We start from the raw sequence: 25,624 nt of genomic DNA on the forward strand, positions 1-25,624 counted from the left end.
GTAGGCAAGTATTAAGTCAACTCATTTTCAGCATTAAGTATTTCACTGTTTACTTTTTCTCCATTAGGATACTTCTGTCCTGCCGGAATGAACATCAGCAATCCGTTCCCATGCTCACCTGGTTACTATTGTGAAGTGGGAAGCTTTGAGGAGACGGCCTGTGACTCTGGTTACTATCAAGATGAGTCAGGCCAGGGATCTTGTAAAGAGTGTAATGCTGGTAAGTGGCTAGTTATTATGAGTCAGGCCATGGAGTAAGGCTGGTTGGTAACAAGTTCTTTTTGTAATACCGGTTATAGTGGCAAGCTCATGAAGAAATAATGGGTAGAGCAAGATAAGTGTGTAACGTTGGTTACCAAGTGTGTAATGACAGTATGTGACAAAGTTATGTGTGGTAATGGCAAGTGGCAAGGTTAGTGTGTAATAGCGTCAGATGTTTTAGAGACTGATAGAATTGCTAGCGGCAAGTAAACTGTGTAAGGCTGGTTGGTTGCAAATTAATAGAGTACTGAAATACCAGCACAGGGCAAGTAAAGTGTATGATGTTGGTTTGGAGGTTATTGTAGCGACTACATGTACAGTGTTTATTGCTGGTAATTGGCAAGTTTACTGGGAAATGTTCTGATGTGGTAAATTCATTGTGTAATGCTAGTGTGTGGTTTGTGATGCTGGTAGTTGGCGAGAGCAGTGTTACTGATGGTAAGAGACGAGTGTGTAATTCGGGCAAGTAGCTGATGTTGTGTATAATACTAGTACCAAACGGTAATGAGCAGGTACTGGCACTGCCCCCAAATTTATGTATGGGGCTCATCTGCCTAACCCTCTTTGAGGAAAGAACCGGACCATCTTATCCATAATATTGCGTCATATAATCTGGCAACTAAATTTCAAAAGTAGACACAACTCTATAAATGTTTTCCATTTGTTTTCACAGGTTATTATTGTGATAGAGCTAACGAGCCAATGACAGACTACTCCAGTTATCCGTGCCAGCTTGGCTTCTACTGTCCCAATGGTACAGAGTTTAGTACCCAATATGGTTGTCCCAACGGAACCTATGGCACTGCCACCAAACTAGAAGACGTCAGTCAGTGTGACCAGTGCCCAGAGGGCAAATTCTGCCGTGGTACTGGACTTAGTAGTGTGTCAGGTAACATGCAATTTTGCTACCAGAAAAACTGCTGCCAGAGACAACACAAAAATTTGTCTACCTCTGGCACTTGCTGCCCCTACTTTGCCCCAAGTTTTGGCAGAATTGATGTTTAAAGGATCATTTTTGCAATATTTGCTTCATTACCAGTATCTTTATGTTTCAACCTTCTGGCAAAATATTGTAATTGAATTTATGATAGCATTTTGTAAATTTGTATCTATTTTGAAGAATTTTATGATCTATAAATTCTGAAGCTGGACACTTGTTAACAGTAGTTTGTAAATTTTGTAGTTATTTCTATGTATTTACGGGATTCCCATGTGTGCATAGGTAACTGTAATGCTGGATTTTGGTGCAAGGGTGGAGCTTCAACTCCCGTGCCTACAGATGGTGTGACAGGAAGTCTGTGTCCTGAAGGGCATTACTGTATTTCTGGTAAGTGGTGGATGTGTTTGTTTGTAAATCTGTCTCTGTGTCTCTCTGTCTGTCAGTCTGTCTATCTGTCTGTAACTCATCTGAGTGATGTCGTTATTACAGTAAATTGCATACGCTCTCTGTCAGTAGATTGTATACTTAGCTTCACTCAACTTCATTTTCTGATGAAAAATACCGGTAACTCTATGCATATATGTGTTATACAAAACATCAAATTTTTATAGTTTGTTTTGTGTTCTTTCTTATGACAGAACAATTGTCTGTTTGTATTCCGATATTCCTATGTGTTCTTCAAAACATTGAGTATTTCGATTTCCCAAATTTGAACCCATAATTGAGCAATATTGTGCTGTGTTGTATTTCAGGTACTCCAGCACCAGATGAGTGTCCAGTGGGTACATGGTCTGACAGTACAGGACTGGAAGCAGAGTCTGATTGTCAGAACTGTACTGGTGGATACTACTGCAATGGTACAGGACTGACACAACCATCAGGGCCTTGTGAACCAAGGTAATAACATGCCTCAGGGTGGTACGCACCCAAAATAGAAAGTCGTAAAGCTTTCCTCACATTATCCATAAAGAAACTGTAAAACCACTCCCTTTGAAAATTGAGAGTAAGAATCAGTGGTAATCATGCAAAATTTAATACCAGAGAGAATGAAATTTACTGGAAATTCAAATGGCTGCAATGCTTTTGTTAAAGGGATACAGTCATCGGAACTGCGCTCAAAGGTCGTATGGAACCCATACAACCAATGGCAACAATGTATCCAAGGCACAATGGTGATTGATGACAGTTAAAACATGTCTGTCATAATCTATCATCGTATAATTTAAATGTTGCAGCTATGATGATGAGGTGCATCTTGATATCGTGCATGAAATACATTGTCTGTAAACAAGAAACTCGCACAGGCACAGTTCCGACAACTGTATCCCTTTAATACCATGGGAAAAAAGAAACGTTCAGTTTACAAAAATAAGCTATCAAAATCTTCATTAACACCATGAACTTCAAAACAGCCCTCAAAAGTGGTAGACTAAAAGTACAGTAAATTTTTGATGGTCAAAATACCTGTCCGTGATGCCCATATTATCAAATTGTATCATCTGTTTCCATATGTAAAGCAGCAAAGGGAATATCATTTTAGATTTACCTTTGCTCCAATTGGGCAGGGTAATCTTGAATTCTTCAATGACTGTGTTTATACAGTTTGTATCCTTCTGTTAATTGTTTTATATTTGTCAGAATTGATTTCAAATCGACAAAATTTTATGGGATTCAGGGATCTTTGTGTTAGTGTGTACTTGAATACAGTTTCAGAAACAATACATACCGTAAAATTCCCAATTGAAGCCGCGGCTTGTATTAGAAACATTTTTGAGGGACCCCTGGGACCACGCACTGAAGTCATGGTGCGGCTTCAATTACGTACATTTCCTGTGTTTCGATATTTTTCTCAATGCTCACCAAGCATTGCAGGGGCAATCGCTATTGTTATGCAAATTAGTACCAATGAATTTTGCGTGAATAAATTACCCGCATAAAAAGCCCCTACCCTAGTGTAACTCCAAAAGAGAAACGTAGTGTATTTGGTCGTTAAACTTGGTAAAATTCCTTTTAGATAATAAGGAAACTATTAAAAGATGTTAAAACAATGGGAAACTGGAGTTCCCTTGACAGCATCGTAAGGAAATGACACCTTTTCCCAGTACTTTCTTGATTCGCTGACATTGCTGACCCCCGTCCCCTAATAGAATAGTCTCACTAAGGTCGGCCATGTTGACCAGCACTGCAGCGCATGCATGATGTCTTTGCTTCAAGTTTAGGGGTTTTTGGACGCTGAAATTTCACAAAAATGTCACTTCTGTATTCAGAGATTGTACAATCAATTTCTTTGGACGTGTAAGTCGATTTTGAAAGCGATAGAAGATCAAATGGTGTTGAAAAAATCGTGCATAAAATTAGCATAAATTAAGCGTCCATGGCAGATGGGTCCCCTTGATTACAGCTGTCTTGTGTTGCCGAACCGGTGGCTCATACTCGGATAGTGTAATAAAGGCAAGTGAATGACCTTTGGTAACTTTACTGGCATGTTTTTGTGAACTGTTTTGTGGTCAAATTTTATTTTCTCATGATCAAAACGGAACCTGTACAAGCTTATATGCACCCACCATTGTCATTAGCAGCCACAGTACAGTATAGGCAGTTCATTATGTCAATATGATGCAGGTGGTGTTGTTGTACGTCAGGCATCGGTAAGGGTACGTGGGTATTGAATGAAAACTACGTATTTGAGACATGGTATCTCAATCTCTCAACTATTTTACTTGTACACAAACACCGTTGCTTCAAAATTGTTGCATCAGGTAATTGACTATGGCGGTGTTTACCACACTGACAAAAACTTCGGCCGTGTTCAAACATACACACAAACGTGCCGATACATGGGACATTGTTTGTACTTTTGTTACTATCAATGACAAAATGCACAATGGTAGTAGTGTTAAAAAGGAACTTTTTATTGGGTATTTTTTCTGTAAGAAGACACCTGTCAATCATTAGCACAAGTCAATGGCGACTCAAGCCAGCTGGTATGAATTTCAGCATGCATTGTTTCATGATGGGCTCAGAGAAGGGGTGCGGCTTCTATTATGGTACAATTCAAAAACCAAAATGGGCAAACAAGAGCCAAGACAATGTTTCAAAGTCAGGGTGCGGCTTCAATTAGAGGTGCGGCCTCAATTGGGAATTTTACGGTAGTTGCACGATGTACTGGCAACTTAGTCTATGGAAATTCTTTGGTATACTCTTATTTACCATTATAATAGAATTGGTCAGATTCACACCCAGGCTGTATTTATGCTGTATCGGCAAAGATACTTGTAGCGGTTCAATGCAACTTACTCAGAGCATATCCTCTTTTTGGTGATCAGGTATTATTGTTCATCCGGAGCACAGACAGCTACACCTACTGATGGCGTTACAGGTAATCCCTGTACTGCTGGCCACTATTGTCCCGAAGGAACCACAAGTCCTGTCCCATGCGATCATGGAACTTACATGACAACGACCCATGCCGAGGAATGTCTGGTGTGTCCTGCAGCACGCTACTGTGTGACTGGCCTAGACCCAGAGAGATGCCCTGCTGGTAAGTGCTGTGTCGTGAGTTATGACACTAATTAAGGTGGTAATGTGCCTTGAAAATGAAAGACTTAAACTTTTGTGTAAACTTTCCTGAAGGGAATCACTCCGACATTCTTTCAAAATCAAGAATAAAAATTGGGGTTAAATTTTGGTACAAGAAAAACAAATTACTGAAGATTTACCTATATTTGAAATTCAAAATGGCTGCCACCCTTGTCAACTTAATGGGAAAAAATAAAATTTTCAATTTTCCAAACTAACCAAACTGAAAATTTTTCTTGCACTAAGAGGTTTAAAGTGAGTCCCCACAAGTGGTAGATCAAGAAAGAATTATAAAAATTTGAAAGTTCAAATATTTATCCCCAAGGTTGGGTATTGAATTTTTGGATAAGTACAATATAATGTACTGCGGAGGAAGGATAGCATGAGCAAGGCCAACTTGTAGAGTGTTGTGTTAGAAAGTTTATCTTGAAGTTGGAGCTTCAGTACCTACCGATAGCCAGGATTGAGAGAAATATTTAAAAAAAAAGTTTGTGAGGATTTCCAAACAATTGCATTTGTTTGAAAAAGTGAAGCAAACCTAACATACAGGTATATGTTAGATAATTTGGATTCTGTTTAGGATGTGAAGGGGTATGGTAGAGATAAAATAACACCATCTTAGCAGAAGCAGTGAGGTATACTTACCGTATCTCAATGGAGTCTGTTCTTAGGACATAGGGGATATTAACCAGCTGTTTTAATGTCTCATTCTTTTCGTGACTTGTCAGTAACCCATAGTAAGTGATATTCTAGTGGTGTGTATTTTTATACATTACATTTATACTGTATCTACATTTTCATTTTTGCTTCAAGGCTACTATTGTCCTGAGGGGACAGGCTGGGTGTGGCAGTCTTGTCCACCTGGTAGGTTCAGTGACAGAGATGGCCTAGCCAATGAAACTGAATGTCAGACCTGTTCTGCCGGAATGTACTGTGCCCATCCCAATGCTACAGGTCCATCCGGATACTGTGATCCTGGATATTTCTGTGTGGAAGGGTCGGATACACCAACCCCAGACGGTGCACACAGGGTAGGTCATTTTACATTGAACTATTTAGCGGTTCTTCGTTACAGCTGTGCGTGCTCCCACATGAACCTGTACACTGTGAAACAAAAACAAAAAAGTATCATGTGGATATTTTGATACAGTAAAAGATGGTGACATTGGTGACACTATCACTTGAAAATCACAACAATGTCAGTCATTGTGACTCGCATGTTTTATAATTTTCAAGCAATGGACATTGCTGTCTTTACTGATAAAATTTCACAGCTGTGATGACCAATTCGTCACTACATGCTGAGTCTCACATAGCATTGATAAGTCACATTGGCATTCACAGAAAGCTGACCGTAAGATAAAAATGATACAAGTACATCTTCTGTTCAATTTACTTGGATGGATTTTTTTGGTTCATTCATATTTGCAATAAACTTTCACTTCCCCTACTAGTCCAATCTGATTTCTGACAAAAAAAGGATGACCCACCCAAAGACTACTTTAAATCTGTAATTTTGATTTTTTTTCCCCTTCAACATGGAATACTAGCCTAAGTAAATATTATGTGTATTTCTTATTATAGGTACTGCTGGTATTTGTCCCGAGGGACATTACTGTACACTGGGTACATCCACGCCTGAAGGTTGTAAACGTGGCACCTTCAGTAATAATACCAAACTGACCAATGAGGTAAGGTCTCGCTTTAGGTCTGTCTGTCTGCATTAGCAGTAGTTCTCCGGTGCTAGCAATTTTTCAGAACAAGTAGAATTTCAATATTACTAAGTATGAACAATTTGGTTCCCAGAATGGAGGTTTGCGCTTTTGAAGTTCAATTTTTTCTTCATGTGTAAGGAAGTCTTGTGCAACCGTTTGTACTTTGGTAACACTTAAATGGAAATATGATTTTTCATGATTTTCCTGAATGTGTAATTATCTTGTTTCAAACAGTTTTATTTTAATGTCCCAAATTTTGGGGGAAGTATGTCGCCATTTCCCACACTGTGCTATGTCTTTGGAATTTGGAAAGCAGATCGTTCTTGAATGTCAAAACATTTGACTATAGATTGAAATTTGTTCCTTTATAATTTGCCAATATTGTAATATGTCTTTGATCTCGTTTCTTGTTCACCAGACTGAATGTACATCATGTTTATATGGCAAGTACTGTGGAAGTGAAGGCCTGACACAACCAACTGGTGATTGCTATGGGGGTTTCTACTGCTTGCGAGGTGCCAGAGATCCCAACAACCCTACCGAGGATGAAACTGGTGGACCCTGCCCTGCAGGTAAGTGTCTATAAGAAACAGTGTGGTAGAAGGAGGTTTTCAGGACTGCTATTCATACTGTTGTACTTGAAGTAACTGTAATTCTCTAATATTTCATTATTTTTGTTCCATGAACCTGATTCATTTCCCTAGTCTTCTGCCAAAATATATTGAAGTACAATATATTACCCGTACAACCACAATGCTGTGTGTACAATGTTTAATATTTTTTTTGTAAATGGATACTAGAATTTATTTGTCAACAATTAAATTTGACATTGCATATGTACAGTTAGTAATGACACTTTGAACGCTACGTATCTCAGCGGAATGTTCGGAGTTCATACAAAAGTGTAATTTACAAAGAGAACAAAAGCTGCAGAAAATACTTCAAAATTTCAACCAAAGGAAGTTTTGATAATTTCTGTTCCTGACATGTAGTCATCCACTGTCTCTTATGTTTGCAGCAAGTGATTTAGCAGCATATACAAATGAGGAACTTCTGTGTTTAATACGAGATAGATGAAACATATTCACCCATGAGTGGCAACAGCAAAATTTGTCTATGCTTAAGTCGAACTTGTGTACTTCACATCATAGGTGTTAAAATTCTGTTTGAATAGTTATGTTCAGCTATTGCCAAAGTCAGCATTATGTGGGTAAGACTCACAGCTTTGGCTGTGTTCATGCTAGTGATGAATGAATAAATATACAGTAATTTATTACTGATCTACTTCTTTCTTCCTATACAGGTCACTTCTGTCCCAATGGTACATCTTTTCCACTGGGATGTTTGCCAGGAACATACAACTCATTGGAAGGACAAGTGGAGTGCTTGCCATGTGAACCAGGGTATGTGTTCACACACAAAAAAGTGAAACCTGATTTATTTGCACAAGTTATAACACAATTAAATCCAAAAATAAAACCTCATTAATTTATACAAGTTATAACACAATTAAAATCCAGATTTTCGTAGTTAATGCATTTTCGAATGGCAATAGCATTGTTCTCAGCTTTTTTGCCATAAATACTGCAAAGAAATAGTGATGCTTCAATCTCAAGCATGAAAACTTATGATTTACTGAGTTTGCAGTCAAACGTATGCTCAGCAGTGTCCTGTTAAAAAGTGGTATGAGATTTTTGCACACATGGAACATGGCACCCTCCAACATATACTAGTATTCTTTAACTCTTTCAGAGTTCATACAGATTGTACACAATAATCAAAATATCTATTGAAAATTCTAATGGTCTTGCTGTATTTGCAGGTATTGGTGTCCTGCCAATGCTACAACGTATCTGTCCACGGTGTGTCCCGCTGGACACTACTGTCCAGCCTCAACACAGTACAGCACACAGTACCCATGTCCAGCAGGAACATACAATGACTTTGAAGGCAAACAGAGCATTGATGACTGCAAACCCTGCCCACCAGGTATAGTGACATTCATGGTCAATTTATTGTCGTCATTGCCCCATTGAGAAAACGCAAAATTAACACAATATTTTGAATATTGTCTTCCAGTTGTCACTTGCTTGTTGTTCTGTTATGCCTTGACAGCCAGTGAAGGGCAAAATTAAAAGGAGGCAATAGTGAAAGTTACAACAAGGAGAAATGTTGAGGCACTGGGATTAAACTGTCAGTTGTTTTGTTTTATGTCATCTGCCTCATATACACCATTTGATAAACTTGACAGTGCTTTTGTTTACAGTTAGAAATTAAATGATTTCTTGCAATAATTTGCTTTCTAATAAATCTTATGATCAAGAACTGGTCCTTTTGACTTACCATTAGGGGTGTGTTTAATTTTGGCAGTCTTTTGAGCAAAAGTAACTGTGGTGTATCAGATAATGTGTAAGTTGGTACAAAATGGTGACTGAGAACCGAATATGCACAATCGGTACAGTTGAAAGAATTATAGTATCTATCGATTATGACTCAGCGTATGTATTGTTAAATCATTAGGTGAATACTGTGCAACCGCTGGACTTGACACATCCACTGGTAGCTGCTCTGCTGGCTGGTATTGTATCCGCGGTGCTTGGTCTGACCAACCCACTGACTATGGCTTCAGCAACATCACCATTAACTGCTACTGCCCGAGTAATTCAACGGGCGGACAATGTGAACCGGGAGAATTCTGTCCTATTGGATCCAGTGAGCCCACACCATGCCTTCCAGGTTGGTTTCCGCTCAAATGTCCATAAATCTTCACTTTAGATTATATCATTGAATTTATTGAACATTCAGGCATGCATGTGCACACAAATGAAGATTAGATGGTTTCATAAGCATGCAAAGCCCTTATTTGATGAGCCTTTTGTATTGGAATTTCCGCTTGTGAACAGTGTCAACTATGAGATTTGGGCACCTTTTCCTGTGATTCAGGTATATGAAAGTATTGAGGACAATACAACCTTCTCCATCTTGTGACCTCGAGACTTTGTTTGATCAAGAAATATTTTTTCAGTCAGATTGTAAGATTTAAAAAAAAATGGGTGATCTCAATCTGTTTGATTAGTGGTTGTTGATAATATGGAGATATTTGAACTATTAGTGATTTGCTTCATGTTTATTTAAATGCTAATTTATTTTTATTCATTTTCATCAAAATGCAGGTCATTATTGTGAACAGTCTGGATTAGCCAATGTAACGGGAGAATGTGATGCTGGTCATTACTGTGTATCTGGAGCCAGTGTACGAAATCCAACAGACGGTACCACTGGAGATACCTGTCCAACCGGTCACTACTGTCCACAGGGAATTGTTGATCCGGTAGCGTGTCCTGCAGGCCACTTCTCCAATGCAACAGGCAACACAGAGCTTTCAGACTGTCTGGCTTGTCTGCCCGGCCATTACTGTGGAGACAATGGCTTGTCTGAACCCACTGGAGTCTGTGACGCTGGTTATTATTGTCCAAAGGGTCAAAATGTCAGTCGGCCTGAAGAGTTCAGATGCTCACCTGGTCACTATTGCGATGCTGGTAGCCCAGAGGAGAGTCCTTGCGCATCTGGAGAGTACCAAGATGAGTGGGGCCAGTCATACTGCAAGACATGCAGAGCTGGGTTTTACTGCGATGCAACAATACAGAATGACACTTACTGTGCCCATGGTGTTCAAAATCCTCAGCCATGTCCCGTGGGACATTATTGCCCGCTTGGTACACAGTATGCATATCAGTATCCATGTCCGAATGGCACGTACAGTGATGTCACACACCTTGAATCTGACAGCGACTGCTTCCCCTGTCCAGGTGGTTTCTACTGTGGTCATGAAGGTCTGTCAGCGCCCTCGGGAGAGTGCACGGCTGGTTACTATTGCATCAGCGGTGCCTACATGTCAACTCCACTAGATGGTGTCACGGGAGACATCTGTCCTACAGGGGCCTTTTGCCCAGCTGGTTCCAACAGCTCTTGGTTGTGCCCACCAGGCACATACAACCCCACACAAGGATTGAGATCTGAAGATGAGTGTCTGGCGTGTACTCCTGGTGAATATTGTCCACAGTATGGCATGGATGTGACGGCTGGTAATTGTAGCGCAAAGTACTACTGCAGAGGGAATGCTTCGACACCCACACCAACAGATGGCGTAACTGGAGACGTCTGTCCAGTAGGACACTACTGCCCTGCAGGATCTAGTGATCCTATTCCGTGTGAACCAGGCACATTCACAGATACAACTCTGAATGAAGAATGCCTACCATGCACTCCAGGACATTATTGTATCACAGGCTCCAACCCGCAAGACTGCCCTGCCGGATACTACTGTCAGGAAGGCACCGGACATGTGTGGCAATCCTGTCCACTTGGAACATTCAGTTCCCAAACGGGCCTAGCGAATGAAACTATGTGTACGCAGTGCACCGCCGGTTTCTACTGTAGTCAGTTGAATAGCACTGCAGAGACTGGACCTTGTGATGCCGGATATTATTGCAGAAGTGGTTCTGACTCCCAAACACCTAGCTCCTTATCCAGAGGTGATGCTGGCATCTGCCCCGCTGGCTTTTACTGCCAACAAGGCACTGGAGAACCTGAGCCATGTCCTCCATCGACATTTAACAACAGGACTGGAATAGTTGGCGAAGAAGAGTGTCAGGATTGTCTGGAAGGACATTATTGTGAAATATCTGGTTTGGAGTATCCCACTGGTTTGTGTGAGGAGGGTTTCTACTGTACTCTTGGATCAAACAGTTCAAGACCAAGTGCGACGTCCAGCAGTGGGGGTCCATGTCCACCGGGAACATACTGTGAATCCGGAAGCAGCATTCCCGTAGCTTGTGTAGCCGGCACATACAATCCAATTGAAGCACAGAGTCAATGCCTTGACTGTCCCGCTGGGTACCACTGTGTTGAAGGCAGTCGTAACATCACTGAGTGCCCAATGGGACACTTCTGTCCTTTGAACACAGAATTCGATGTGCAGTACCCCTGCAATAATGGTACGTACAACAACAGAACCAGAGGTGAAAGTGTGGATGATTGTGAGCTTTGTCCTCCGGGAATGTATTGCCCATACCAGGGGATGGCTAACCCAGCAGGCTTCTGTGCACCAGGCTGGTACTGTTCTCTAGGTGCGTGGAAAGAAAAGCCAACAACACTTGGCAACGACACGGGGGATGATTGCCACTGTCCAGCGCAGAGCACTGGTGGAATGTGTCAAGCTGGTACCTTCTGCCCAGCCGGGTCATCAGCACCGATTCCATGCACACCAGGATACTATTGTCTGACTGATGAACTTGCAACAGAAAGTGGTCTTTGCATGGCTGGATACTACTGTAATGGCAGCACCATCTTGCCCAATCCTGTGAATGAAACCACTGGTGATATTTGCCCTCAAGGACACTATTGTCCTCAGGGCAGCGCGTATCCCATTGCATGTGAGCCTGGCACTTTTAGTGACAGATACGCCAACCACTACAAGAATGACTGCATTCCATGCACGGCAGGTCAATATTGTACAGGCTGGGGAAGAGATCTACCGAATGGAGACTGTGATGAAGGTTGGTTCTGTCCAGAAGGATCTACTGCTGCACAACCAGTCGGTAATCAATGTCTAGCAGGCCATGCATGTCCAGTTGGAAGTCCAGACCAAAGTGCCTGTCCATCAGGATTCTACCAACCTTCCGTAGGTCAAGGCACTTGTATTGAATGTCCAGCAGGAATGTATTGTGACCAAAATGAAGCAATTGATGAGCAGCAGAGCGGTGTCTCAGCACCATCGCATGGAGTCGTCACACCCAAGGATTGTCCTGCCGGGTTCTACTGCCTGAATGGCACCGAAACAGCCCGCCAGTTCCCCTGCCCTGTCAGTACCTACAGCAATACTACAAACCTCGAAAGTGAAAGTGAATGCAGGGCATGCCCTGAAGGGTTCTACTGTGAAGCTGAGAATATCACTCAACCCACAGGACTTTGTGCAGCCGGGTACTATTGTGTATTGTATGCAACGACACCAACACCAGATCCTGCCGATGCTACAGGCGGTCCATGCCCACAAGGAACGTACTGTGAGTCTGGGTCCTCATGGTACTCTCTCTGTCCAAAAGGAACATTTGGAGACAGTGACAAACTCCCAAGCGAAGCAGACTGTACTGATTGCTATCCAGGAATGTATTGTCTTCAGCCAGGTCTGACTGCACCCAACGGAAGCTGCATAGAAGGGTATTACTGTCAGCTCAGAGCAATAAACCCCAACCCGGTCAATGAATCTTATGGTGATATCTGCCCCTCAGGAAACTTCTGCCCAGAAGGCAGTTCACAACCTACACCATGTGATGCAGGTACCTACCAACCATACATTGCAAGGTCGAATGAGTCTGATTGCTTGCAATGTTCTCCCGGCAAATTCTGCAATGGAACAGGTCTGTCTGATGAGTCTGGCTTATGCTATGAAGGTTTCTACTGTATGGGAGGAGCAAGTTCACCAGCACCAAGAGATGGAGTCACTGGTGATATATGTCCACCAGGCTCTTACTGTGAAGCAGGATCACCAGGCCATACTTTCTGTCCAAACGGCACATTTATGAACCATTCAATGGCTTCTGCATGCTACGACTGTCCTGCTGGACACTACTGCGTGAATCGAGATAGAGCAGATTTGTGTCCGCCAGGTAACTTCTGCCCCGAACGGACTGGTGCAGATCTTGGGCTTTGTCCATCTGGTACGTATAATCCAATCTATGGAATTTACTCAGAAAGCCAGTGTCTGCAGTGCGATGGTGGAAAGTATTGTAAAGACCCAGGTAGCTCTAACGTCACTGGAAACTGTTCACCAGGATACTATTGCAGGTATGGCGTTAATATGGAAGAGCCAAATGGAGGTCATACAGGTGACGGTGCCATCTGCCCTCCAGGTCACTATTGCCCGGAAGGGTCGCCTGATCCAATCGGATGTCCCAGTGGATCCTATAATGAACTGCCAGGCCAAGCTGTGTGCCAGCAATGCCCACAGGGGTACTACTGCTTGGAAAATGCAACAACACACACAGAAACAATCTGCCCAACTGGACACTATTGCCCACCAGGTACAACATATGACAGGGAATATCCTTGTCCCATGGGAACCTACAATCCTGTAAATGGCAGCAACAGCTTAGACGACTGCCTAGAGTGTCCTCCTGGTCAATATTGCGAAAATGATGGCCTTGAACAACCAACAGGTAATTGCAGCGAAGGTTGGTACTGCACTGGTGGATCTTATACCAGCAAACCTTTGCCCTTCAGCAACGCCACAGATATATCAGAGTGTACCTGTCCTCTGGTGAACTACACAGGCGGGAGATGCTGGCCTGGCACCTACTGCGAAGGTGGCGCGTCCTACCCTGTTGAATGCGATGAAGGAATGTACTGCAGAGAATGGGGCAGAGCTGAACCGAATGGAGAATGTGATGAAGGTTACTACTGTGATGGTGGAGAGTCATTGCCAGACCCAGCACATGGTTTGTGTCCACCGGGGCATTTTTGTATCAAAGGATCAGCTACACCGACGCCTTGTCCGGCGGAACTTACTCCAACACCTCAGGCAACATCCAAGAGAGCGATTGCTTGGACTGCGTAGCAGGAAAGTATTGTCAGGGCAATGGCAACACAGAGCCAACAGATGATTGCTCACAAGGATACTACTGTCCAGCAGGTCAGAGCTCACCCACTCCTGCAGAATACAACTGTACGACAGGTCATAGGTGCCCAACTGGCAGCCCAAGTCCTGAACCTTGCCCATCAGGAGAGTACCAAGATGAGGAAGGGCAACCAAGCTGCAAGTCTTGCCCACCTGGATACTACTGTGATGCAGTTGAAGCTGCGGTATTCTATGGCGTCTCCAGTCATGGCGTTGTGATTCCAACTGATTGCGTTGCAGGGTATTACTGCCCGCAAGCGACTGAAGGCAAACATCAGTACCCATGCTTAGAGGGTCACTTCAGCAATGTCACGAATCTGGAAAGGCATGATCAGTGTCAGCCGTGCCCTGGAGGAACATACTGTGACAGCCAAGGGCTTACTGAGTATGCTGATCTGTGTGATGCGGGTTATGTGTGTGTCTCCGGCTCCAACACCTCCAGACCAACAGATGGTGCTACAGGATATGAATGTCTACCAGGATACTACTGTCCCAAAGGATCAGATCAGGGCATAAAATGTCCTCAAGGAAGATTCAGTAATGAGACTGGACTTGAAAATGTCACCGAGTGCAGGCAGTGTACACCTGGATTTTATTGCCAGACAGAGGGCCTAACTGCACCGACGGGTCCTTGCTTACCTAGATATTACTGTACTCTGGGAGCAATTGACCCAAATCCAACTGCAGAAAGTTATGGGGATATCTGCCCTGCAGGCCGTTACTGCCCAGAAGGCACAGCTGATCCAGTAGAGTGTCCAATTGGAACCTACTTGCCAGACACAGGCCAGGATGAGCTATCTGATTGTTTAGATTGCACAGGTGGATACTATTGCGACAGCCAAGGCCAAACCAATGTCACTGCACAATGTGCACCTGGGTTTTATTGTATCAGCAGAGCTAACACAAGTACGCCATTGGATGGTGTCACAGGTGATAAATGCCCAGCAGGTTCATATTGTGTTGTAGGAAGTAGTACACCGATACCTTGTGCAGATGGGTACTACATGAACCATACCACTGCTGATGCATGTGATATCTGTCCTTCAAGGTACTATTGTGTCAATAAAGATAGAGCAGATCCATGCCCTAAAGGGCGCTTTTGTCCTCAAGGAACTGGTTTTAACTGGGGATCCTGTCCGACTGGCACCTACGGTCCTGTTGAAATGTTGGAAGATGCCAGTGAGTGTACTCAGTGTGATCCAGGCTACTATTGCAGTGAAACTGGCGCTGTGAATACAACAGGCCCTTGTGCTGAAGGCTATTACTGTGAGCTAGGTGTTGACACGCCATCTCCTTACAATAACAACACTGGATACGGTGGACCCTGCACAGAAGGTACCTACTGTCCACTAGGCTCTGCATATCCGATTGGCTGTCCAGCAGGCACCTATAACGACCGCATCATTCAGTCTGAATGTGAAGACTGTCCAGCTGGCTACTACTGCCTTGCAAATTTCACAACGTATTTGAACACGCCATGCTTGAGAGGGTTCTACTGTCCACAATCAACTGAATACCCGACACAGTACCCGTGCCCTGCGGGTACATACAACAACAGGAGTCTAGGAAATGATGCTTTTGATTGTTTGCCTTGTCAGTTTGGCAAATATTGTGAAGGAGATGGTTTAGACGTACCAACAGGAGATTGTGCACCGGGCTGGTACTGTACGCGTGGTGCATACACAAGTAAACCTCATCCATTTGTCAATAGCTCAGATTCATATACTGTGTCAGAGTGTCCGATTTATTCAATGAATGAAACCGGAGGCATATGCTACCCAGGCACTTATTGCCCCGAAGGATCTGGTCTTCCAACACCATGCCCTGCAGGACAGTATTGTGAGCTTACTGGTTTGGATGCACCGAGTGGCCCGTGTCGTGCTGGATACTTCTGCAATGGCAGCTCCATTGTCCAAGACCCAGTGGAATGCAGTTCAGGTCATTACTGTCCTGAAGGAACTGATGTGGAAGAGCCTTGCCCACCTGGCACATTCTCAGGACAGCGTGGCAATGTTAACATAACAGATTGTGAACGCTGCACACCAGGCTACTACTGTGAAGAGTATGGTCTGTCGGCTCCAAATGGCCCCTGTGAAGCTGGCTTTTTCTGTCCTGGAGGTCAGGACACCTCACAGCCTGTCGATCTTGGCTGCAGTCCGGGACACTTCTGCTTTGAAGGTAGCTGGAACCAAACTGGATGCCCTAGTGGTTATTACCAACCTCACTGGAAGAGGTCCAACTGTGACATCTGCCCACAAGGATTCTTCTGCACTGCCTTTGGAGATTATGAAGTGCTCGATGCTGAAAATATGACACTGAGTGGCAATTTCAGTGGCCGCTATAGAAGCTACAGAGGAGTGGTTGTACCTACTGTTTGTCCTCCAGGATCTTACTGTGTGGAGGGCACAAGACATGACAGAGAATACCTCTGCCCAGAGGGTACTTTCAGTAATGTGACCGGTCTGTACTCAGATTCTCAATGCACTCCTTGCGAGCCAGGAATGTACTGCCAAGGCGAAGGCAACATCCTACCCAATGGCGATTGCACAGCGGGATATTATTGTCTAAGGGGAGCAAATGACTCAACTCCCACGGATGGAAGCACTGGAAACATATGCCCTGCAGGAAAGTACTGTGAATCAGGAAGTGTTACTGGTGTTGGATGTCCTGTTGGCACCTTCAGCAATCAGCCGGGTCTTAGGAATGCTTCTGAATGCACTGACTGTACACCAGGGTATCACTGCAGTCAAATTGGTCTCACCAAGGAATCGGGAACATGCTGGGCAGGCCACTACTGCATAATTGGATCAGAAGAAGCAGCCCCTGTCAGTGAACCATACGGAGATTTGTGCTTTCCCGGACATTACTGTCCAAATGGAACAAATTACCCCATTCCATGCCCTTCTGGCACTTTCCTTGAGATTGGCGGTATGGGAGATGTAAATGACTGCACTGCTTGTTCAGCTGGCTACTACTGTGAATCACCTGGTAAGACCAATGTCACAGGTGTGTGCCAAGAAGGTTTCTATTGTATCAGAGGGGCCAACACAAGCGCTCCGCTGGATGGCATTACTGGCGACATCTGTTGGGACGGACACTACTGCCCTGAGGGATCACCCTGGCCAATTCAATGTGGAAATGGTACCTTCATGAACCATACTGGTGCTGCTGAGTGCGACATATGCCCAGAAGGTTATTACTGTATACAAAGTGACAGAGCTGACCCATGCCCTCAAGGCTACTTCTGCCCAGAGGGAACGGGCTATGACTACCAACCTTGCCCCACAGGTACCTATGGAGCCAATACTGGTCTAATTGAAGAATCTGATTGCACTCCCTGCACAGGAGGACGATACTGCGATACTCCAGGATCATCTACCACTGATGGACCGTGTGCAGCTGGCCACTATTGTGAAATGGGTGTAGATACCAGTACGCCTGCTGACTCAGATGGCCACAAAGGAGAAGGTGGTGTGTGTCCACCTGGAACGTACTGCCCTGGCAATACACCTACACCAATACCCTGCCCAGCAGGTACATTTTCTAAGATTCCTCAACAAAACGCATGCAGTCAGTGCCCTGCTGGATACTACTGTCAAGGCAATACCAGTGACCCGTACATCTACCTCTGCCCTGTTGGACATTACTGCCCACCAGGCACTGAGTATGGAGAAGAACATCCATGTCCAGAAGGAACATACAACAGCCTTGAAAACCAGCAGAATAGCACATCATGCGAGCTGTGTCCACCAGGTGAATATTGCGAGGGAGAAGGATTAGAGAAACCGACTGGAAACTGCAGTGAAGGATGGTTCTGTACGGGAGGTTCATGGTCTGCTAAACCTCTTCCGCTTGGTAATGCCACTGACATTTCAATGTGTACGTGCCCCAACATTGACTACACTGGTAATAGATGCCCACCAGGCCACTACTGCCCAGAAGCTTCGTCACACCCCGTTGCATGTACTGGTGGTTGGTATTGTGATGACTATGAGCTCTCTGAACCCAAAGGTGAGTGCTCTGCTGGATACTATTGTTCTGGAGGAAACAGCAGACCCGATCCCCCGACAGCCGAATGTCCAGTAGGACACTACTGCGAAGTTGGAACCTCGGTACCTGCAGCCTGTCCAAACGGAACATTCTCCAACACCACACGCAACACAGAGTTAGCCAATTGTCTCTCATGCACTCCTGGCCAGTATTGTGAGGGAGAACATCTTTCAGAACCCACTGGACCATGTGATCCTGGTTTCTATTGTCCCGGTGGCCAGAACACCAACACGCCCACCGAGTTTACATGTCCACAAGGATTCCATTGCCCTCTTGGAAGTTCTCAACCAATGTTATGTCCACGAGGAGAATACCAGCCAATTGCGGGCCAAGCCACCTGTGATCCATGCCCAGCCGGTTCCTACTGTGATCCTCATGAGTTGGGAAACGTCACTGGCATAATCGTACCCATGGATTGTATACCAGGACATTATTGCCCAGAGGGAACAGAGTACGCTGAACAGTTTAAATGTGACATTGGTACCTTCTCCAATAAGACCAACCTGGCAAGTAAGGCCGAGTGTACAAACTGCACTGCTGGGTACTACTGTGATGAGGAAGGCATGACCGCTCCCAAAGATCAGTGCCATGCTGGTCATTACTGTACAAGAAGAGCTGAAACCCCAACACCAACTGATGGAGCAACTGGAGACATTTGTCCCATTGGCCACTTCTGTGAAGTGGGATCAGTGGCCGGAGTTGACTGCCCAACTGGCAGATATGGTAACACCACTGGTCTGGCAGCTGAGACTGATTGCCCGCTCTGTGATCCAGGCCACTACTGTCCAACCACAGGTCTGACTGAGCCGTTTGACGAATGCATCGGTGGCCATTACTGCCAGTTAGGGGCAGTGACTGCAAATCCAGTGAACGAGTCCTATGGCTATCTCTGCCCAGTTGGACACTACTGCCCGGCGGGTACGCCAACCCCTGTACCTTGTGATAGAGGCTATTACCAACCGCTCGAACAACAGAATGATGTTGGTGATTGTATCGCCTGTGATGGTGGATATTACTGTTTATTGCCAGGACAAGCCAATGTGACAGCACAGTGTGATGCTGGTTTCTACTGTAGTGAAGGAGCATATGAAGCAACACCAACTGGTAAGTCTGCGATTCTTTGCTATATCATGGTATAAAATAGTCTAATAACACGTGACCAAGAATTGAAGAAAGTTCTTCACATATTGTTAAGAATATTACTTATTGAAATGCTACTTAACAGCAACCACAGACAAGCTACATCAGCAATTTCAGTGGCGATTTACCTTATTTACAGAGGGCAGTATTTTAGATTTCATAGTTGAAGATACCATAGTTAATTTCATAGTGATTTCATAATTACTAAGTATATAACACTTTCTAAGGAATGGGATTTGCTTCTGTAAGAGATGCCATATAAAACAGGTAATGCAACTACAGTCAGCAGTAGTCTTCCTGAACAAAGTGATAAACTGAATATATTGAGAATATATGCATACATGTGATCAATGAAACATGACTCAGATAAAGATAAAACAGGAGAATCAGCTAGATTAAGGGACAAAGTCGACCATTTTTCATGAGTTTTGTTCAATGCAAGATACTGCTTGTATTGCTTGACATGTTGAAAGATATTGAATGAATGGGTGACCATGCATATATTCCACCCTTGTTTTAGACAAATTAACTGAAACCATCTTGAAAATGAATTAATGGTAATGACCATTAATTCATTTTCGCCATGGTTTCATGTATCGTGTCTAAAACCAGGGTCGAATCTATGCATGGTCACCCATTCATTCAGTATCTTTCAACATGTCAAACAATATAAGTAGTATCTCCTATCAAACGAAATTCATGAAGCATGGCCGACTTGTCCTTTAAGCATATAGTATGGGAGGTTAGTGAAAGGTTGATCTGTAGTTAATTTCATGTTAAATTATGACAGTATTTGATAAAATTGCCTTTTTTAATTTATTTCCTTCTGAACAGATGGTGTAACTGGTGATGTTTGTCCCATTGGTCATTATTGCCCCACTGGAACAGAAATTCCAGTACGCTGTGCAAACGGTACCTACATGAACACCACCAATGCCGTTGAGTGTTTAGAGTGCCCAGCTGGTTATTACTGCATCAATGGTGACTATCCTATTCCATGTGAGGCTGGTTATTACTGTCCATCTGGTACTGCATATGAGCTGCAACCATGTCCAGAAGGTACCTATGGACCATCAGAGGGGCTGGCCAGTGCTTCTGAGTGTACAGAATGTTCGGGAGGTAGTTTCTGTGACCAAGCAGGTCTGGATGCTGTGAGTGGAGACTGCGATGAGGGCTACTACTGTGTACATGGCGTCAACGTGTCGGCACCACAAAACGATGACTTCACTGGAGAAGGAGGACTATGTCCTGTCGGACATGAGTGTCCACAGGGCTCAACTCATCCTAGAGCATGTCAACCTGGTTCTTACGCGCCATTAGATGGTATGGCAAGCTGCAAGATTTGTCCATCAGGGAAGTATTGTGAAAATGCCACTGTCACTCCCTCAGACTGCCCAGTCGGTCACTACTGCCCTGCAGGTACTGAATATGCTGACCAGTATCCCTGTCCGGAGGGAACATACAATAATGCCACAGGACAACATAATGACACCAACTGCCAGTACTGCCCACCAGGTATGTACTGTGAACACAGCGGACTTGAGTATCCATCTGGGCTCTGTGATGAAGGTTTCTACTGCTCGGGAGGTTCTGATATGCAGAGGCCGTTCGATGTTGGTATCACAGTGCCATTGCCAACACCACTGAGCTATGTGTACCCCAATGATACTTGCCACCCAATGTACGACTGCGTTTGTCCAGACTTTACTCTCAGCGTTGGAGGACTCTGTCCGCCCGGACACTACTGTCCCGTTGGATCTGATGCTCCGGAGTCCTGTATCCCCGGCATGTACTGTGCCACTCCTGGATTAGCTTATCCGACTGGCTATTGCTACGCTGGCTACTACTGCAACCACACCAGCTCAACACCGGATCAGTACATATGTCCAGCTGGTCATTACTGCAACGAAGGCACAGACATGCCTGTTGCTTGCCCACCAGGTACTTACAGTGGATCAGAAGGCAATAGGAATGTAACTGATTGCATCACATGTCAGGCTGGCAAATACTGCGAAGGTAATCTTTTTTCCATGCTATCAAATACTGAAAATGCCATTTGGATGAGATGCCACTTTATTCATATGATTCACATTTTGTGTAATTATAACGTGTAATAGAGGTTTTCAATTTCCTTTGACAACTTTTGTCCTCAGGGTACACGGCCAGCGTTGGGACAGTAATTTTGTATTATCATTATTCCCCAGGTTTTGCTAATACTGCACCTGATGATGACTGTCAAGCCGGCTACTACTGCCCAGGAGGTCAAACATCAAAGACTCCGGTGGCAACTCTCTGTCCAGCAGGTTTCTACTGCCCGACAGGGTCATGGGAGCCTCTGCAGTGTCCCAATGGTACATTCCAACCGCATAGTGGACAGAGTGAATGTGGAACTTGTCCAGCAGGCTTTTTCTGCGATCCTCTTAATGGTTAGTACATGACAACTGTGAATCAAATTATGGATATTAAACATTTCAAGAGATTTGTGTTATTATATACCGTACCATAATAATTTTCGGAAGGAAGATCTCTTCATGAGAAATTCAGAACAAATACCAGTTTTTTGGTACTTTGTCATTTTCAGCTTCTCAGAATGTGTTGCAGTTTAATTTATTGATGTAACTTGTCGAAAATGTCAGTTGTTTTTTTTTCACAAATTGCTTACAATACTCTGATATGTACCTAACAGTATATCGGGAGTTTATCAAGCTCTCCCTGCTTATCACACATTTCATGGTTATAGTGCTTATTTATTTACATAGCCTGCACACACTTGGTATACCGGTATACCGGTATACTCCTCCAGTTATATAGATTCAGTAAATGTAGCCAGTGTAGTAAGGAGAAGCCTAGAGCCATCAGTAAACAAGTTTGTCTCCAACTTCCAATTCACAGGCACAGCTGCAGTACCTTGTCCAGCTGGATACTACTGCCCTCCAAGCACTTCAATCGGTGAAGCCAAACCTTGCCCAGCAGGTACATTCAGTGCAGACAACTACCTGTGGCATGTTGACAATTGCACAGCCTGCACAGCAGGGTATTACTGTGAAACCCCGGCACTTACAGCACCAACCGGGGAATGCTTTGCTGGTTACTACTGCACAGGAGGAGCTTCATCGCCCACACCAGTGGATGACAGTGTCGACCCTGGAAACAATTCCAGCTTCACTGGGAATGACATCTGTCCGCGTGGTTACTACTGTGTCAATGGCACTGTTTATCCAGAGCCGTGTCCAATCGGCACCTTCTCCGTGAATACCAAAGTCACAGGGCCTGATGGGTGCGAGGATTGCAGACCGGGCAGATACTGTAACATCCAAGGCTTTGTCAAGGTTGATGACGCACCACTCTGTGACCCAGGCTATGTTTGCACCGGTGGAAGTACCACCCCAACACCAACGGATCCATCAATGGGATATGTCTGTCCTGCAGGGCTACTACTGTCCAGCTGGCGCACTCTTCCATCTTGGCTGCCCTGTTGGTACATACAACCCAAGTGAAGCCCAGGGAAATTGCTCAGTATGTCCAAGTGGTTACATGTGTCCAGTAATGAATATGACTTCTCCCGAACCTTGCATGTCTGGTAAGTAAACACTATTTTTAAATATTTGCTAATTCCTGTGCTGTGAAACAAATAACATCTTGGCTTGAGATTTAATACATAAAAGTATGTGTCTTGGGGACAGATATCCAGCCTCCAAAGTTATTGTGATGTTTTTTTTGCTCTGCTGGCTATGTGCACTCCTTTTGAACCAATGGATGTTTAAGTTTTTGTCTGACTTTTATGAATTTTTCCCAATAGAGTTAATTCTGTGACAGCAGTCATCGAGAATTTCAAATATTGGTAAATTTTATATAATTTGTTTTTGTACTCCAGAAGAGAGTTTTTTAGTTTCTTCATTGAAAGTTTTATCAAAATTTTATAACTCCGTTTTGTAAATTGTGTCATAGCAGGGCATGGCAATAATAGATTTGAATTTTATTCCCCAGGCCATTACTGTGTCGAGGGAATTGCAAGCCCTGTTCCGTGTCCAGAAGGTACATTCAACAACATCACATCACTCAGTTCTGAAGACCAGTGCACAGACTGCAGCCCTGGTACTTACTGCTCCGGTGTTGGGAACAGTTACCCACTGGACCGTGTACGGCAGGCTATTATTGTCAAGGAGGTGCCAAAAACTCTATTCCTGTTGCAACCTTGGATTACCCACAAAACGGCCTGTGCCCTGCGGGTTACTACTGTGATGAGGGAACCCCGGCTCCAGCAATGTGTCCACCAGGAACAATGAGAAACTCAACAGGTATAGTGTCAGCTTCTCTGTGTTGAAAATGCCATCATTAGTTCATCCTCTGTAAGGCATGCATTGTGTTAAATATCGTCAATACTGGTGCACTATTTGTACAGTCATTTTGTCATACATAGACTTTAAAAAAAGGGTAGTGTTACATCAAAAACTACAAGTAGCAAACACTCAAAGCTGTCTTAGACCCAGTTAAGCTATGCATTCATTCATTCGTTACTCTGATAACACTATGCGTGTAATATGTGATAACGAGTGTGTGTGTGCAGGTGTTTCATGAATTCTTGAGTTTGTGGAGGGGGTCGCAGAAAAGCAGAAAAATTGTAATGATTTAGCTCGGTTATTGAACCACCCTGTTTTAAAGGTTGGGATTTAGACAAGCAGTTTTGACTTTGATGCTTTTCTAGGTGACTGGGTCCCGAACTTTTGCGAGTTTGAATCCTATCGACAATTTACTGAATTTTAATATTTGGAACTAGGCAGTATGGATGTTGCCTTATATGTTGTTATGTATTTCCTAGTAGACTGTATCATTCACCATTGCACCTGTGTTCTGTTCTGTGTTCATCAGGAGCAACCGGAATACATCAGTGTGAGCCCTGCACTGGTGGTCACTATTGCGAAGGCTATGGCAACACTGAACCCACTGGCCTTTGTGATCCCGGGTATTACTGCCCGGCAAATCGTTCAGTCTCATCACCACAACCAGGCGATCTGAAGTGTCCCAAAGGCCACTACTGTCTGGAAGGAACTGTGGAACCATATCCGTGTGATACTGGAACGTACCAACCCAATGAAGGAAGAACAGATTGTATACCTTGTCAGGCAGGATTTTACTGTGAGAGTGCCTTGGAACCAGACCCACAGCCCTGTCCACCATATCACTACTGTCCAGAGGCAACCATGTACCCTATACCATGTCCAAATGGCACGTTCACGTACGACAATGAGACTGGCCTGGCCAGTGAAGGGGAGTGTCAGCCTTGTATCTCAGGAGCATATTGCAGAGGTGGCTACATCATGGATGCCTGTGCTGGTGGTTACTTTTGTCTGTCAGGAAGTTATGAGTACACTCCTGCAGGTGACCCACCTCCAGCCAATCCAGACCAAGACCCATGTACGCCAAACACTCAGTGTGCAGGGCCTTGCCCAGCCGGTCACTACTGTCCAGTGGGCATTGAAGATCCCATCGCATGTCCAAACCACACGATCAGGAACACAACTGGTGCAAGTCAGTTATCAGACTGCCGACCGTGCCCAGCAGGTAGCCACTGCTTGCAAGGGGATCCAGTGGAATATGAATGCCCTGTTGGTTACTACTGTGAGGAGGGGATGCCACCAGAGGAATGTCCTCTGTATACGTATCGTAATACACCAGGTGCTGCTAGTGAAGGCGACTGCTATCCCTGCCGAGCTGGCTATTGGTGTAATGATACAGGCATGGTTACCTTCAACCAGAATCCTTGCCCGGTCGGCCACTACTGCGAAAGAGCAACTCCATACCCTGAGCCGTGCACTGGAGGTCGGATGAGTACTGAGACTGGGAGGAGGAGTAATGAAGACTGCCCTCTCTGTACTCCAGGATACTATTGTCCAAACGACACCATAAATGTACATGGTATCCCCTGTAGACCTACATATGAGTGTCCAGAGGGTGCTTCGCTTGAAGTCGTCTGCCGTCCCGGGGCGTACTGCGAGGGAGTTACCGGTGTTCCACCAGACTGTCCCGGTGGCTACTACTGCCCATTAGGATCCAGCAGCTACACCAGATGCTTCTTTCCCAAGTACTGCCCTGTGGAAGTGAAGTGCCTCTGGAATGTCCGCTTGGATACATGGCGATGCCACATTCTGGACTGAGGTCAAGCCAGGAAGAGTCTTGTCGCATATGCCCGGCTGGTACCTATGGTAACCATACTGAGAGATATGAGTGCTCCATCTGCTGGGAGGGTTACTACTGCCCTGAAGG

At 44.4% G+C, this 25,624-nt stretch overlaps 3 protein-coding genes and 1 long non-coding RNA gene across 7 annotated transcripts in view; 3 read left to right on the plus strand and 1 right to left on the minus strand.

The window, feature by feature from the left end:
* Positions 1-23,490, plus strand: part of LOC139129655 (uncharacterized) — a 103,022-nt gene extending 79,532 nt beyond the window's left edge. For all 4 annotated transcript variants that reach the window (XM_070695326.1, XM_070695328.1, XM_070695327.1 and 1 more), the window contains 5 exons: positions 14,168-19,324; positions 20,195-21,376; positions 21,565-21,786; positions 22,253-22,940; positions 23,348-23,490. In XM_070695326.1, coding sequence (XP_070551427.1) covers positions 14,168-19,324; positions 20,195-21,376; positions 21,565-21,786; positions 22,253-22,857 — 7,166 coding nt within the window. In that variant the 3' untranslated portion in view covers positions 22,858-22,940; positions 23,348-23,490. The remainder of the gene's footprint in view (positions 1-14,167; positions 19,325-20,194; positions 21,377-21,564; positions 21,787-22,252; positions 22,941-23,347) is intronic.
* LOC139129666 (uncharacterized) overlaps positions 1-25,624 on the minus strand; it is a 396,232-nt gene that overhangs the window by 324,427 nt on the left and 46,181 nt on the right. The gene's annotated exons all lie outside the window — the stretch shown is intronic.
* On the plus strand, positions 940-14,174 carry LOC139129656 (multiple epidermal growth factor-like domains protein 6). Its single transcript, XM_070695330.1, has 11 exons — positions 940-1,150; positions 1,484-1,588; positions 1,954-2,098; positions 4,528-4,742; positions 5,594-5,811; positions 6,364-6,471; positions 6,914-7,067; positions 7,799-7,898; positions 8,318-8,484; positions 9,016-9,231; positions 9,669-14,174. The coding sequence occupies exons 1-11, from the start codon at positions 964-966 to the stop codon at positions 14,108-14,110; spliced, it is 6,057 nt and encodes a 2,018-aa protein (XP_070551431.1). The 5' UTR covers positions 940-963; the 3' UTR covers positions 14,111-14,174.
* Positions 23,523-25,515, plus strand: LOC139129661 (scavenger receptor class F member 1-like). Its single transcript, XM_070695334.1, has 2 exons — positions 23,523-23,658; positions 24,230-25,515. Exons 1-2 carry the CDS (start codon positions 23,625-23,627, stop codon positions 25,513-25,515), a joined length of 1,320 nt encoding a protein of 439 aa, XP_070551435.1. The 5' UTR covers positions 23,523-23,624.

The sequence above is a fragment of the Ptychodera flava genome, chromosome 3, assembly GCF_041260155.1.
Source record: "Ptychodera flava strain L36383 chromosome 3, AS_Pfla_20210202, whole genome shotgun sequence".
Lineage (NCBI taxonomy): Eukaryota > Metazoa > Hemichordata > Enteropneusta > Ptychoderidae > Ptychodera > Ptychodera flava.